This window comes from Lacerta agilis, chromosome 4, assembly GCF_009819535.1.
Source record: "Lacerta agilis isolate rLacAgi1 chromosome 4, rLacAgi1.pri, whole genome shotgun sequence".
NCBI classification, from domain to species: Eukaryota; Metazoa; Chordata; class Lepidosauria; order Squamata; family Lacertidae; genus Lacerta; species Lacerta agilis.
This window is the reverse complement of record NC_046315.1, coordinates 69,880,945-69,897,804: the sequence shown is the minus strand read 5'-3', so window position 1 is coordinate 69,897,804 and position 16,860 is coordinate 69,880,945. Positions and strand designations below refer to the sequence as shown.

Here is a 16,860-nt window from a genome sequence, read left to right as displayed (position 1 = left end):
GAGCTGTGGCCCTTCCCCAAACATTTAGTCCTTCACAGCCCCACATCTCTGTCTTTTGTTCCCCTTCCCTTATGTGCCAACGCTTTTCATCTCTTCCTATTGGTTGTCCCATTTTGTATCTCTCCTTCCTCTCTGCTCTGTCAGTTGTCTTTCCATGCCCCCCAAACTCTGTTCCTGGCCTGTTTTCACTGATTTTCTTGTTTGTCTCTGTGCCTCCCTCACTATTTCCTGTTTTCCTTTTTGTCCTTTGTCTTCCTCCTCCACCCCTCTACTCCCAGGTGCATCTTCTCCTGCCTTCCTTCCTTGTTTGCTTGCACAATTCTCTTTCCCACCTACCCAACGACTGCTTTTCTTTGCACCATTCTTCCTTGGCTTCCTTTTCTCAGCTTTGTTCCGGCCCCCATCCATCCTGCATCACTGGTTCCCCTTTTCTCCCCCTCCAGTTTGCCCCTGCAAGGGCTTTTTTTTCTTCCCCCAGCATGCTCAGCCAGGAGCCTTTGCAGTGGCTTTTGGAAATTGGATCCCGGGGTTCCCTTCCATGTTGCACAACTGCAAGGGCTTTTTCAAGTCCCACATTACAGCGCTTCACGAGAAAAGTTAAAACAAAAAACAAAAACTGCTTGTGGGACCTCTTGAGAAAGCATGAGAACTGCTATAGAAGCGATCTCCTGCAGCGCTTCTTAAAGTCTTACACAAGTGTTTGCAGATCTGTCCGAGGGGCTACTTTCCTGCAGCTCGTGGTTCTTTAGGATCCTACCCATTATCTCCAAAACTCTCACAAAACTTCAGTAAAGCAAGTCAGGGTTTCTGAGAGAACAGGGGCGGGACTTCCCTAAGCCTGATTATTTTAAGTGATTTCAATCATGTGTGTTTATATTGTTGTAATTCTGGGACCTTTATGATGAAGGGCAGGTAAGAAATAGAGTGAATAATAGTGCCACTTAGTAAGTTCACGGCTGCTGTAAGATTTGAACAAAGGCTTTCTTTCCCCTCTCCTGCTTACACTTTTTGCCTTTGGCATGTGCCAAATATTATATAGGGGTTCTCTCTCTCTCTCTCTCTCCCCCCCCCTTCTGTTTTCACTGCTTGTTGATTTCTGTCCAGTGAGCCAATTTCTTGCCAAGCAGCATCTGCTTGTGATTGTTGTGAATCGTTTATCTTTTCTGATTAATCACAAAGGGTCTCTTCTTGCACAATGCAGCTGTGTAGTAAACCCCCCCAAACAAACAAACCCAAAACTAAAACTTGAATAATTTAGCGAGACAGTAGATTAAAACAAGTTCCAGTTTTTCAGTCAAGTTGAAATCTCACTCTCCCAAGAGTAACTTTGTAAATGGGCCTTGGTAACAATATGTGGATTAGGGGAAATGAACTAGAATGATAAAAGGGAAGCAGTATAACCCCCATTGGTATTGGGATGATTTTTTATTACTTACCACTGTGGCACGTTGATGAAAATAATTTATTATAGTCAAGGTTTTTTGTTTTTTTTTAATCAGTCATGCTTTTTGTTTAACTTTCCATAAGCAGATAGGTTGAAAAAATGCATTAAAAATCAAAATTAAAATAATAGAAAGAGAAGAAAAATAACAGCCAACAACTACGCTGATGCAGAAACAATATGTTATTGCAATCAATTAAAAGTCTTTCAGTTTTGTTCTTTTCTGGATTTTAGCAGGAGGGCCTGCAAAACAAAGTCATTGCAGAACAACACCCGCTCATGCAATGGGTCTTCTCCTGCCTCCCCCGCTGTATTCACCCCTAACAACCTGCTCTTGGAATTGCCCCAATCCCCAGAAGCAGATTTGGGGGGGGGGGCACGGGGCAGGAGAAGGAAGGAAGTTCTGTTGCATTAGTGGAAGTTGTTCAACGAGTCCAATTACATTGTTGGATACAACTCCTTGTCTTGAACCCTTTTTGCCCTTTCACTCAAACCATAAGGAGATGCGAGTTCTGATCATTATGAGTCACATGACTCCTAACAGCTTCAAAAAACCAATGTGTTGGATCAGCGTATGTTTATTAATGTTGTAATTATCATAATGGGAGTAAGTTCCGTTCAACTCTATATGGGACTTACTTCTGAGTAGACATTTCTAGGATTGTGCTGCTAGAATATATAATATACCTGGCAAGGCATTGCAATTTTGAAAACAATCTAATTGTCCTCTTTTTCTGTTGGCAGTTTAATTATCCAGGAAATTGAAATCGAAGCATTCTCCAAAAGTAATGCAAAGTGGGAGCCCATTGCTAGTCAGCTGAGAGCACTAATAGATTTCTTCCTGGAAAGTGAGGTAAAGATAATGCATACTGTGTTGGATAATATTCTGTTTTCTGAGTTTCTAATATTCATAGAGGTGTCTCACAGATCAGGACCAATTGATGAAGTTGAGTTAATGTAAGGGTTGGAGGGAGGGAAGAAAAGAATTGTGATACTAATAAGAAATGATTTGATGATACTGTGTACTGGAAGGTAAAGCTTCAAAATGTGATTGATATTTTCAAGTAATTGTAGATTGGAAGATTTGGACAAGTAGGCAGATGAAGAATATATTTAAGAAGGGTGCCTGAAGGTGCAGAAGGGAAGAGCTTGGTTATGTTCTTAGAAAAATAGTTAGCTATTTTATTGGAATGGGTAGAAGGCTGGGTGCATTTTCCGACTGGAAGCTAAGGTGCCAAGGCAATTCATATTTTGCCATCAGGTTTTAAGTTTGGCAGAAGGTGGAAGTACAAATTAATCAATATAGGTCCTATCTGAGATCTCTCATTCTGAGAAACCATAAGAATTCTAATGCTTTAACCTGTTTTGCTGCATGATATAAACTGTCTGCTTTTCATAAATAATCATAATAAATTATTACCATGGATTATTCATTGAGTTAAGGTGGTTCATTGAATTTAGGTGTGATACATGGCCTTAATTTGAGCTTCTTTGTTACTGATAGTTCATGTCATATATATTGGCAAAATTTTAACGTGATAGGCTGCAATCAAAAGAAGCAATATTCACACGTGGGAAAGAACTGTGCTTGAAGAGATAGTGGCTTGTTTCTTCTACTGCTGAAGAGATAAGCCACTGTTCACTTTAAAAAGCAGCCTGGCTGTTTGACAGTGGAGATCTGCAGGAATAACATAAAACAAGGCTCCAGCATGTGTTGTACATGTTTCTGCTCCACCTCTTCCCAAACAAGTATTAGATCATAGCGGGAAGTCATGTTCAATGAACCATTTTTGAAGGTCTGAGTTGTTGTTGTTGTTTATTTTTAGCTACATAGCCACGTCACGTATCTTGTAGACAGCCTTTGGGATTGGGCCCCAAGTTTATTGAAAGACTGGGAGTACATGACTGCTCTCTTACTGGGAAATGCCGATAGTCACGAACAAGGTAGGTGCGTCAGGAGAGCTTAGCACTTTCAATTTGTGCTGCCTTCGGGTTCAGCCAATCCAACACAAACCATTGGACTATAGAGCCAGGATGGATGAGAGGTGTCAAGTGCAGTTTCATTAACAGATCGCCTTTTTCATCAAGCACCAGTTTAAAATGCTGTGTGGTGTTTTGGCACTGAAATGGGGACTCTGTCTTCCACTTGGAGCTCTGCTTTGTGGTCCACTCAATAAAAATCCTCATTGTCCTCTTTGGAGCTTGATTGCTACTTCAGAGCAAAGCAGTGCAGTAACCGGGATATGTATGCTAGTCTTTCTTGGCTAATGAACTTTGATGTTCTGTTAAATTCATCTGTTTCCTTCTTGAATAATTTTATTAGAGCTTTGTCCTTCATTATGTGCTGCGTTACAGTAAGTTCTGCTGAATAACTTGAATGCTCTGTGTGGTGAAAATCTATTCAAAAACTCCCAGTGTTGCTTTTTAGCTAACTTAAAACAAAATGGCCTGGAGAACGGAAAAGTTTCTGTGTTAACCATCCTAGGATTCCCACCTCTTTCTGTGAGAGACCGAATGGCGTCTGTGTGTCATTTTGCTTTCAGCGCTGACTGATGCCCACGAGAGTGTCCTTGTTGAAATAATCTTAGCGACCGTTCAAGAAGCTGCTGAAGCTCATCCTCCTGTGGGGAGAGGAGGGACTAGGAGAGTGAGTGGCATTTTGTTATACTACTTTGATCATCTGGCTTTTGATTTACACCACACACACACACACACACACACACACACACACACACCCTGTTGATCCCAGCTGCAGGTTTCTCTACATTGACATAACAGAATCATGGTTGCAACACGAGCACTGAGCCTGCAGTCTAACCAATGCAATAAAGGGCAAGTGTATTTAGAACACTCACAGAACCTTAATGTCCAGGCGCCTGCAGTTGTAAAGCAGCTCTTGTTTTCATTTGCCTGCAGTTTCAGAGGGAGGCTGCAGAACTAAGCATGCTTGTTTTGAAGGCCATTACATCCAATAAGGGAGTACATGCATTTTAACACAGTGTTCTTCAACCTTGGGAATGGGAATTGTAGTCCAAACAGCATCAGGGTTTTCAAGGTTGAAGAACACAACAGTATCTTCTGAATAAACATGACTAGGGTCAGACTGGGAAAGCAAATGTTTAACTGCAGCCTATTGTAATGTGGCTTCCTGATCTTGTAAGCAGTAACCCAGTTTACCAATTATAGTGACAAACACACCAACTTGTTGATACTGCAAGGGTCAAGAGATCTGCATAGCTTGTTCGCAGAACTGAGAAGTGTTGGAACTCTTTCACAAGGTTCCTGATACGACTGGAATGCCCAGAGGTTTCTTTATCTGCACTCCACGTCCCTTGGCTCAGAACAAGGAATACTTCTTTGCACAACTAAAGAATCTGCATGGCAAAGCTGCCAACTTTTCTTTCTAGTCAATAGCCACAACCCCCCTTTTAAAAACTCCATAATCCTCAATCAAAACACTGTTCAAATACTGCGCTTAATTAATTAAAATCTGAAGTTTCCATCCCCAGCATTTTGCCGTATTAAGTTTTAACCCTACAGCTAGCTTAAGCATTGATCAACAACCTGCTTATGCCATAACTGCAACAAAGGGCTTTGTCTGCAGATCCTGTCTGCCAGGGAGAAGAAGATACAAGTGGAAGATTGTACCCGAATTACTGAACACTTCATTGTGGTGCTTCCTCAGCTCTTGGCAAAGGTAACTAGCAGCTGCTCTTGTGAGTGCATATTAAATAATTCATTTGAATTTCAGCAGCTCACTCATATCCTGTTTTTCCCCCCTCTGCAGTATTCTGTAGATGCAGAAAAAGTGACAAACCTCTTGCACATTCCACAGTATTTTGATTTAGAGCTGTGCAGTGCTGAACTCCTGGACAAGGTGAATTATTTGTGTGTGTGTGTGTGTGTGTGAGAGAGAGAGAGAGAGAGAGAGAAACTTCAAGACAGGATTTAATATTTATTTACCAAGATTTATATAGCAATTTAATTGAAAAAACCACCCAAGCAGTTTGCATAAAATTGCACAAGATAGCTATTAAAAAAAATAAACCCAGGCTTTAAAAGCAGTAGACATAACAAAATGTCAAAATATAGATAAAACCCATAAATGTCTAATAAAATTGCATGCCTTTGTTTAGGCTTGATTTCTTGCAAATGTGGAGATCCTGCTGAGTAAGACTACAGTCTGCAGAGCTGTAATTCATTTTAACTGATGAGTTTTTATAGCCCATTTGATCCATGTGCATGCTGATGCGTGTGGTTGGATTGGTGCTTGGCGTGCCTTGTGGGCTGGAGGCAGCTGACAGCCTTTTTTCCTTGTCGCAGTGCTCCAGAAGTTGAGTTGGAAAAAACATGGGCCACCAAGACATAAATGTGTCCCGCATCTGGTGATCTTGAGGGCAGATGCTCAGACTGTACATATGTGGGAAATCCTGAGTTACGCGTGAATGGCATTTTCCTCTCAGGTCACACATTTTCCCTAGGGTTCCTTCCCACACATCTAACTTTGTGCCAGAGCTCTGAACTGGTGACATAGGAAGGTTTTGTGTGCATATGCTCTAAGAGTGAGGCTGTGTGTATGCGTGAAATTTTATTCTAGAATCAATGGGAACTGGGTCCTTGTGTTTTTGTCCGTAGTCCACACATGAACTAGATATTTTTGTCTGTAGTCCACATGTGAACTGGGATTTTTGCCCCAATAAGATGCTTGTTGAGTACTGGTTTCATTCCGAAAATAAAGCTCACTGCAGATTTTTTCTGCATTGCCCCATAGCGTGTCTCTTTAAATACAGGTGCAAACAGATGTAAGCAGTCCCTGCAGTGGTGGTATATCCACACCTGGCCAATGACCTTGTGTGTGAGTGTTTACCCAGATTGCAATTGCCATTTCCCATTTCCTTCTTCATTCGCCTGGGCCATGTGCAGGGAGGAAAAGGCATGGATAACTTAAGCAAGGGGAAGGGTATTCAAAAGTCAGCACACCCCTTCTTGTGAGTGGCATCTTCTAGAATCAAGCTAGATTGGAAGCAGCATGCTGAAGATGACCGTGAGTGATTCTGCATCGAGGAAAAGCTATGTTTTTTCGTGCTATAAATAGCTTATTGTATAATAGTAAGTAATAACATATGCCACCCATCTCTGTGAATTAGGTCACTGTTGTTCTCCTTTTGCAGACTGGCCATGAACCATGCAAGTCAGTGTCCTGCTCAAGGCTATACGAGGAGTTCGAATAATAATAATAATAATAATAATAATAATAATAATAATAATAATAATAATAATAATAATTTATTCATATCCTGCCCATCTGGGCAACTCCCAATAGAATATTAAAAACACGATAAAACATCAAACATTAAAAACCTCCCTAAACAGGGCTGCCTTCAGGTGTCTTCTAAAAGTCAGATGGTTGTTTATTTCCTTGACATCTGATGGGAGGGCATTCCACAGGGTGGGTGCCACTACTAAGAAGACCCTCTGCCTGGTTCCCTGTAACCTCACTTCATGCAGTGATGGAACCACCAGAAGGTCCTCAGAGCTGAATGATGGGGGTGGAGACGCTCCTTCAGGTATACTGGGCTGAGGCCGTTTAGGGCTTTAAAGGTCAGCACCAAAACTTTGAATTGTGCTTGGAAATGTACTAGGAGCCAATGTAGGTCTTTCAAGACCGGTGTTATGTGGTCTCGGCAGCCACTCCCAGTCACCAGTCTAGCTGTGTAGCCAGACTTTGAACCTAGGTCGTCTGAGTTCCAAATTGAATGCTATCTTGCGGGTTCCATGGGTTCATAGTTTAACGACAATTGCAGTACTTTTCTTTTATCCACAGCACTTGGACACATTTCTGAGAGAGATAAAAGCAGTTGTAACTCAGTACTCTGACACAGATGTCCTGGACGCTTGCTCCAGGATATACGCCACTCTTTGTGGTGAAGACGGTTCTGGCCACAAAAAAGTAGGCTTTGCCAGAGATGAACTGGTAGATGAACTGGTGGACAATCTAAACCAGCGTTTGGACACCTTTTGGGATGAGGTGGGTGTGAATTCTGGATATGTAACGAGAAATGAAACAAAAATTTGAACAGGATTTCTTTTTGTTAATTTTACATGCAGTGTGTGTGTGTGTACGTGTACAAGTGCAATCATGGCAAGATCACATCTGATTAATTTCCCTAATCATGTTCCTAATATATATGAAGAGGAGGTAGGGTTTATGTGATATTTGCACAGGCATGGATGAGTAGATTTGCCAGTTCACAAGCTGGCAATGCTGCCTGCCGCTTCGGTCCTTTGAAGGGTTGGGGGTGGGGAGAAAGGATGTCCTTTTTCTCCCTCTCCCTCCACCCATGGAGAAATACTGAAGTCCTCTAGGCCATAGCAGGTGCTGGGAGGAAAAGGGCAAAAGGTCTGGCCGAGGCATGAGCTACATCCCCTCCTGTTGCCTTGGAACGTTTAAAGTTAATAATAGGAAGCGCTTCGAAGATTCATTATGGGAACCCTTCTTTTGCCCAATGTACTCCTACACAGAAGTGATATCCATGCTAGAAATGTATCACATGCAAAGTGGGCCAAACTTTAATGATGGTCTTTACCTTTTTTGTTTGTTTGTTTAACTGTTTAGATCGTGCCACAACAGTAATTACCATGAATATTTCTGAGTATTGCTTGTTTTCTGTTTGAAGTAGTGCAAAGAATCCCTCTATTGGAAAATAACGTGCCTCTCAAGACAGGGTGCTGCGTGATTTGTGAACATTTAAGTCTGTTCTTCACATCTTGGGGAACTGATATTCTACCGCTAGACTATTTAAAGTCTGCATTCGTAACTAATGACTGTCTGCTATTTGACATCATTTGTCCGAGGTCCAGTGAGAAAAAAATAATTTAACTAATTGGAGATGAAACTGAGCTTTTCCCTTATTAGGGCAAGGAAGACATTTCCTCTTCCATAACTTTTTAAAGTTCTGCCTCTGCATGGAGACTGCTTTGTTAAAACATCTTGCAGCGTTTTTAAACCTTAAAAGTGGCTTTTGCATTTCCATTTGTGTTGGGCTGTGGGGGGGGGGATTGCTACAGAAATACTTGAAAAGGTTTTCATTAGTTCTAAGAATACAAGAGCAGCTGTTGGGAATATGAATAGCTTGCAGACTCGGTTCAACAACAGTTGATCAGCTGTGCCATTGCTAACAGATGTCATTCCAACATATAACAGTTCATGCTGATAGTTTTGTCTCTTTCCTTTTCTTTAAAAAATGGAAGTACAGTAAATGTGTCAGGTTAAATTTGCCCACACTTTATTTTTGGTAGAAAATAATAAGAAACCATGAATTCTGCACCAACCCGCACCAGCTTATGCAGTGAGATCAGCCAGATTCCAACCATCAAACAACCTAGTTTTCTGCAGATCTGCAAGTTGGCGGGGTGGGTGGAGGATTAGAGAGAAATATGCTTGGTTTACATTATTTAGGTTGGCCCCCTAATGTGATTCTTGCAGCGGCATTTAATCCACCCAGGTTGGGGAGGGAAAGTTCCTGCCATTCCATGGAACTTTGCACACCCACACCCCCCGGTAAAGACTCGGTGAGGGATGGCATCCTACAGTTCGACAGATCATTTGATGTGAATCAGAGCAATGCAGGAGCAGCCCAGCATAGCATAGGGGATCCAGTAGTAAACTTTCAGCACTCTTGCAGGAAGACTGCATGTCCCCTCAGTAGGCAGTGCTGCCTCTGTGCCAAATAACTGCTTACAATGGGAAGAAAACTCTATGCCAGTAGTAGCCAATATGGTGCCTTCCACTTATTGTGAGCTACAGCTCCCCTCACCCATGACCATTGGCTGTGCTAGCTGGTGGTGATGGGTATTGTTGTCCACAAAATCCACCCGCTCCGTATTTTATTGTTGTTGTTATTTTGTTTTGTCTTGTCTAAATTTCATCCAAGGATCACAGGGTGGTTTACAAAAATAAAGATAGATAACATAGTAACAAGCAAAAACAAGAGCGCCCCCGCCCCGAATTTAAAATGGCATAGATTGTTTAATTAGCCCAAAGGCCTGGGAGAAGAGGAATGTTTTTGCCTGGCACCAAAAGATATGTAACAAAGGTACCAGGCAAACCTCCCTGGGGAGAACATTTCACAAATGGGGAGCCACCACAAGAAAGGGCCCATTCTTGTGTTGGTGTCATACAAAGGGCCTCAGATGATGATTGCAGGGTGTGGGTCGATTCATATGGGGAGAGGCAGTCCTTGGGGTGTGCAGGTGGGGGGAGTATGCAGGTTGCGTGTGTGTTGGGGAGGGGGCAGGAATACTGCAGGTCTCTTTCGCCCTATCCAAGCCCGCCTTTCAGAGAAAGAAGTTGCTGCTCAAATGTCACATAGTCTTTTCTCCTGCTCCTACACAGGGAGAAGGGTTTCACGCAGAAAAAGAAGGAATTCATCATATATCCTTGACGTTGCGAAGAATAACTGCTTTTCATAAGTGAGATGCTTGTTTATGTTGATTATTAACTCACTTTAGTGACCCTCTGTGGGCACATACAATTGGAACAATGTTGCTTTGTTTACAGACCTAAAGCCAGGCAGCATAGAATCATAGAGTTGGGAGCCAAGGGTCATCTAGCCCAGCCCCCTGCAATACATAATACATTGTATCAAAATGTAAGGTTGCTGGGTGAAATTAAGAAGTGCAGGTGTGGGGATCAATAAGATCCCAGGGTCTGCTTTGAAGGCACATTAAGCAGCTGAAGGTAAGCAAGTCCACCTGGGAGCCATCTTGGGTTCCATGATGGAAGAAATGTGGGATATAAATGGAAGAAAAGAAAGGCTTTGCTAATGTAAACCAATATGCTAAGAGACTCAAAGTTTCTAAAGTCTTTGGAGACTGTTTTGGGGCCCATATACAGATGAAAGTTCTGGTGTTTATATGTTGGCACTGTTTCCTGGTCAATTTAGATAAAGTGAAGGCCCACTTAGAGCCATTTAAATATAAAGGCTGCCACCTTTCAAGATGTTGTGAAAGATTAAATAGTGAATATTAGCTATATTTTTAAATACAGTGGTACCTTGGTTTAAGGACAGCTTAGTTTATGAACAACTTGGATTAAGAACGCTGCAAACCCGGAAGTAGGTGTTTTGGTCTGTGAACTTTGCCTTGGAAGCAGAACATGTTTCGCTTCCTGTTGAGTGTGTTCCATTTGTAAACTGAGTCCCCCGCTGCTATGGGAAAGTATGCCTTGGTTTAAGAATGCTTTGGTTTAAGAACAGACTTCCGGAACCGATTAAGTTCATAAACCAAGGTACCATTGTGACAGGATTCTCTGGAATGTTTGGTTTTTAGTTGTGCAAATAGGGCTCTGGGACTTGTTTAAAAAAAGAATCAGACTGAAGCCCTCCATCCTGCCTACCACTCATGCCTGGAATGGAACTAAGTTCTGAATTCACCGCATTAATGCTGTGTCACAGTGTAAATACAACGCATGATGGATGGCACTGACATAGTGGGACAAATCTGGGATTTTGCTGTGCATCCGTCCCTGATCTTTGTACCAGGGAGCACATGGCACATGTCCTCTTTCCATGCTAATACTTACATCATGGGGTTGCTGGTTTCAAGGGATTAGAAACATCTATAGTGCGGTAGACAGGCGTAGTCAAGCACTTCCGTTTATTCATGCAAAATTAGTATAGCTCAGTTGGTCAGAGCATGGTGCTGATATTGCCAAGGTTGCAGGTTCAATCCCCCATATGGGACAGTTTGCCTATTCCTGCATTGTAGGGGATTGGACTAGATGATCCACAGGGTCCCTGCCAACTCTACTGTCCTATGAATTTGTTGTATTTATTTCTTAAGATTGGAGTACTATAGGCCTGGGCTAGAATGCCGTGTGCTCTCTGGGAATGGGAGTCCTGCCTTCCATAGATCTTGCCGATAAGCCAGATTATTATTTCCCCTGCTCCGCTCCCCGCGGACCAAGTTTGACAAATGGGTGGGGCCTGATGCTACAAATATAAGCAAGCTCCATTTTGTCTGAACCGGGGTCCTTTACCTGATGCCATATATGATGTCGGGTGTTGGGCAGCTGGGCATGGCTTGGCCGAAATGACCTAGCAGGCCAAATTAGGCCCCCTATTTTGGCCTTACCAGGTCAGGCAATTTATGCAACACAACTCTTGCACCCCTTTTAGCACTTGTATTCTCACACTGCTGGGATTTGGGACTCTGAATTGCTAACCAGTGTGGGAACAAGCAGGCTTTGAAGATGATTCTGAATCTGTGGCAATCCTACTAAAAGGCTAGTGTAATAGGCTGCTTTCCACTTGCTTTGTTGGGCTGGATTAATTCTGGTGTTTTTTTGTTTTTGTTTTTACAAAACAAACAAACAATTGAGTTAAAGCCATGCTTCATTGTGCAGATTGCCAACCTAAGGATTTCTGAGGGTTGTTTTTGTTTTGTTTTGTTTTTTCTTAAACGAGTTGGAATCAAAATGATGAGTAAAGAGGGTGAGGGCAGTCTTGAGTATTCTATTGATGGGACTGTTTTGTCACAGCCGCTTGAAAGTTCTCAGAGTGATGCTGTGTTTCCTTTTGGACTTGTAGTGCTCATGATCTCACCAGGTGGAATCTGTATGACACAGTGGCTAAGCTCCTTGGTTTTGAGGTGGAACACAATCCTTTACCTGTTCAGGTAACCGTAACCATATTATGGACCAGAAAATATTTCGCGTCTCCAAAATAGCACACCAGTGTAAATTAAGTCCTAGTTTCAGCATCCTATGAGGTTAATGACCTCCCCCCCCGGCCATTTCCCATCTTGTTAGGCTGAATTTCAGCTTATACTTGAGTCTGAGTAGAACACATTCTTAATTAATTGACGGAAGTGGCGTTTGGATGTGGGTGAATCACTGGATTCTTTATTTGTGGCAGAGGAGTGGAATTTTCTGCAGTAAGGTGACTGCCCATGCTAAGATTCTCGGTTCAGGATTTGAAATGATTAAATCGCAACTCTTGGTTTTCTTTTGCAGATCCTTTTGCCTGCTTTACAATGTGCTTATTCTGCACTGCTCTGGCAGCTCTCTTCTGCAGTAGAGAACACTTGTTCCAAGGTTAGTCGCAGGGTGGGGACTTCAAACCACTTCTCAAGGCTTCTTTGTTTCCGTTTGTGCGTCATTGGTCAATTTGGACCTTCAGAAGAATTTGAGCTTCCGGAAGCAAAAGTGGCTCATGTTCTGATTTCCTTATTCTGGTGCAGTAGTGACTCAAAAGCAAGCAACACCAGCCTTGAGCTCTCACTTCAGAGATTATTTGGAGTCCTTTGTGAGATCCATTATCCTCTTCCCAGGTTGCATCAGAAGCATGTTGTTCATACTTTTGCAAACTTTGCATCTGATAATAACAACCGATCAGGTTGGAAAGAGAGCAACTACCTGTGAAACAGGGGCTTCACACACTGAAAATTTTCTTCCTCGGGAAGAAAATCATTATGGTAACATGTGCTTTCCTTTGATCACATGGACACTGTGTGCAAATGTGAACTGTTTGAGTATAAACCACTTTGAGGTTTTATCAGTGCTTTTTTTCCCTTTAAAAATGTTTAAGGGTACTCTCATTTTGACTCAAGAAAAACCACCATTTTATAGTTCAAATCGGGGAAAATAAGTACAGTAAATGAACAAAAGTACAAAGATTCACTAAATGTTTAGGGGGGGGTGTCCCCACAGAAAAAAAGCACTGGGTTTTATTACAGTCAAGCAGTGTATAAATCTTGTGAAATAAATAAAACTAACACTGTGGGCAGCATGTTGACGTCTTCCTAGCACATGCAGTGTACACATGCCCAAAAAAGTGAGTTTATATTTATATTATATACCAACCATTAGAGAGGATAGGGGCAGCCTGCCCTGATGAGAGTTTTTGGGAAACAATTAAAGGGCACCTGGGACACCAAAACGTCTTTGGCTGCCATATTGTACCTGGTAAACAATGGTTATATGCAGAATACAATCTGTGTTTTTTTTATGGAAAACCCAAACAAATCGTGCCAGCAGCTCATTTGCTGCATGTTTGTGTGGTTTCTGTTTTGATTTCATCTGCAGTCTTTTGTGGGATGCTGTAGCCAGTGCTTGTTTTTTCTTGTGGGTACGCAGTACTGGCACCTACTTTCCCCTAGAAGAAAAGCAATGGCTGTATCTCAGAATGAGAAAAGAAAAGAAAAGAAAGGATGTCACTGTGAGATTAAAAAAAAAAATCTTTATGCAAATCAGCATTTCCCTCTCTGGGACACCTTGGTCCCCTGCAGCAGGGACCTGAGTGACAAGGGGAAGTGAGCTGACACAGATTGGAGCTGATTACACCTTGTCCTTGTTCCACACTATCACTAAGCTGTCTATATAGTGTGACAGATTGTTGCAAAACAGTGGATGGGGGGAATAAACCCTCATTAGATTCTGTGCACATCTCTGTGCTACGCTACTGGCAAGATAGAGAGTGAAAACCTGCTGGATACAAAGGCAGAATGAGGAGGATCATGGTGTCCTGTGGATTTTATAGAGATTTCTCACAGCTCCTGTGACTCCTTGCTTCCGCCCCCCCTTCTCTGTGCTTCCTCTTCAAACAGAATAAGATGCGAAGAAGAAACTTGAGATGCTACAAAGTTCCGCACCTTTCACAGAAGTCTTGAGATGGGCTTCGATGACATAGAATTATTCAAAGAGGCATTTTGCAGAAATGATTTCTGATTTTCTCCTTCTCCTTAAAGGAAATCATTCTTGCCTTGAGGACGCACTTGAGGGACTACTGCCACATTTGTACGTGCTACCTTAGCCACCGCAGCAGAGAGTTACGTGAAAAGGTACGAATCCTACAAGCCCTTTCGTATGACTTTTCCCTTTAGATTTGCACCCCTCCCTATCCTCAGAGCAATGTGGGCAAGTGTTGTGTACACATATTCTGAAGAAGTACTCCCTTGTTTTGAGGGGCGCTGTATTGACTAGAGATATTAAAATTATGGGGAGGAAGGAAGAATTGACTCTAATCCAGGCATCCCCAAACTCGGCCCTCCAGCTGTTTTGGGACTACAACTCCCATCATCCCTAGCTAACAGGACCAGTGGTCAGGGATGATGGGAATTGTAATCCCAGAACAGCTGGAGGGCCGAGTTTGGGGATGCCTGCTCTAATCTGTATACAACACAGCACCCAGTTGCTGGTGTGACCTAGTGGCTAAGCAGGCTGAGCTGTGAACCAGAAAGACCCTGGTTTGCATCTTGTGTCTGCCATCAATTCACTAGAGGCATTAGGCAACCCACTCTTTGCTCTCTTCAGCATCTCCATCTGCAGCATTGGGGAGAATAATACTGACTTGCCTAAGAAGGATTACAGGTAGGACATGCTTTAAACACTTGAAAGCACAGAGGATGAGGATTAGTCCTGTTCCCTGGTGGACCATAGTGAGGATTTATTCCTCATGAGAACAGTTAACCCAGTTTGGTTTTTCTCCACATGAGGAAATTGCAATCTCCCCTCCTGTCATCCTGGGCCCAGGTGGTTGAGGTTGGGAATTTAGTTGTCTCATAGGAATTTTTAACCAGTCGTGTTCCTGGAAGCGTCTTCAGTTTAAAGTGCCTTTTGATTCACACTTTGTGGTGTTAATGGTGTTTCCCCCCATGGTGTTGTCCATGGGGATCGGATGAAATATGAAGGTGAGCCTGTGAGGAGAAGGGGTTTGCTTGATTGTTATTGGGCACTCGCTTCCACTGTGGACTGGACTTGGCAGAAGAAGCGCTTTCGCTTTCAGTAGTGCCATCCTAGTAAGCCAGCTAGGGCAAATCTTAAGCTGTACTTTGCTGTGTGTTACTAGCACAGGCGAGATGGAGAATGGTCACTCAGCAGAGTTCCCTGGTGGGCAGCATGTGCGGCCTGGCATGGCTTCCCTTGGGGCGCAGAAGAAGCATTTCCCCTTGCAGACAGCTGTTGGAATCAGCCAACTGCAGGGGCTTATGGGAATGCTTGCCAAAAACTTTTGTTTAAATTGGCCAGTCACGACCTTCGAAATGGGTGCAGCAAGAGCGGCGGACCAGAGTAAAGAAGTCTTCACTCCAGTCCACCTCCAGAATGCTTAAGCCAAAGGCGTTGGGCCCCAACAACATGGTCAGCAGAGCAGCAACTCTCCTGCCTCCACCCTATATTCTGCTCCTTTGGTGCTGTGGTTCAAAATGGTTGCTGTATTTGGGGTTGGGAAGGAATATGCCTCGAAACAAATGGACCCATTTGAGGGTTTTGCCTTCCTCATAGCAATCATCACAAATTTTTGGCAGATAAAGAATTGGTGGAATCCTTAATCTAATCTCAGTTGTGGGAGGTTGGCGGGGGGAAGTGCATACTTTTTGTGTGTGTGTGGCTTTGAAAATGGCATTTCACAAGCTGAATTATAGCTGGTGAGGTTTTCGTATTTTTTGAATGCTCAAGGGTTTGATGTGCTGTAATCCAGTTATGTTACAATTGGAGTTATATTGTTATTTACTGCCTTGGTGCGCGTGGTGCTGAAAGGTGGCTTGTAAATATTTCAAAATAGAAGTGCCTAAGTTGCTTTTCTTTTATTTATCATTGTAGGCTTTTATGATACTTTGCGACTTGCTGATGATTGTAAGTCATCAAGGTTTAAGTGATGGACTGATTGGGTTCCTGGAGTACCTTCCCAGTTCATCTCTTCAATCAAAACTGCTCTTCTTCATTCAGGATCATGTTTTCACAGAGGAGGCAAGAGAATTCAGAGGTCGGCAGCGCTTTCCAGCAAGGAACTAAACATACTTTGCTGATAATGTCTGTTTTCCACTTAGTAGTGCTCTGTTACCCAAGGTAGACAGGGTGATAGCAACTAAAATCACATACTGAAATTACATGCCTCGTTGGGCTTACTGGAACAAAAAGTTTTAGCAGGCTCTGAAAACAGTACAGTGATGGTGTCTGTGTAATATCAATGGACACGGAGTTCCCAGGATGCGAAGGAAGATGGAGTGGATGCACCACGGCAGGTGCCAATGTGATTGCTCATCATGTGTTTATTTCAGTATGGGGCTTTCAATGCTCTCCTGTTTAATCTTCCTCCTCATTCTTGGTCCCCAGGATAAAGATTCTATTGGCACTCAGAAATCAGCCCTGCAGTTACCATCTACTGCAGGTTCTGGCACTGAAGATGGAGAATTTACTCCAGAAAAATACCTTGTGCCATCATATATATTTCCTACAAGAAGCTCTTCCCAACACTCTTGCATTAGTATTTCTAGTATATAGGTTAGCACAATGCACCAGGAAATGTTAATAGCCCAGATGACATAACTGTGCATATTTATTTGTTAATACAAAATGAGTTGCACTTGCACTGATTTTTATTATTTTTATCCAGCAATATATGAATGTGATTAACTTCCCC

At 42.7% G+C, this 16,860-nt stretch overlaps 1 protein-coding gene across 3 annotated transcripts in view; it reads left to right on the top strand.

Annotated features, from left to right (window-relative positions):
* Window positions 1-16,860, top strand: part of LOC117045920 (cohesin subunit SA-2-like) — a 55,540-nt gene that overhangs the window by 30,706 nt on the left and 7,974 nt on the right. For all 3 annotated transcript variants that reach the window (XM_033147491.1, XM_033147489.1, XM_033147488.1), the window contains 11 exons: window positions 2,186-2,294; window positions 3,268-3,385; window positions 3,985-4,088; window positions 5,046-5,138; window positions 5,229-5,318; window positions 7,266-7,469; window positions 9,837-9,913; window positions 12,031-12,118; window positions 12,456-12,536; window positions 14,189-14,281; window positions 16,041-16,203. In XM_033147491.1, the coding sequence (XP_033003382.1) occupies window positions 2,186-2,294; window positions 3,268-3,385; window positions 3,985-4,088; window positions 5,046-5,138; window positions 5,229-5,318; window positions 7,266-7,469; window positions 9,837-9,913; window positions 12,031-12,118; window positions 12,456-12,536; window positions 14,189-14,281; window positions 16,041-16,203 (1,220 nt within the window). The remainder of the gene's footprint in view (window positions 1-2,185; window positions 2,295-3,267; window positions 3,386-3,984; window positions 4,089-5,045; window positions 5,139-5,228; window positions 5,319-7,265; window positions 7,470-9,836; window positions 9,914-12,030; window positions 12,119-12,455; window positions 12,537-14,188; window positions 14,282-16,040; window positions 16,204-16,860) is intronic.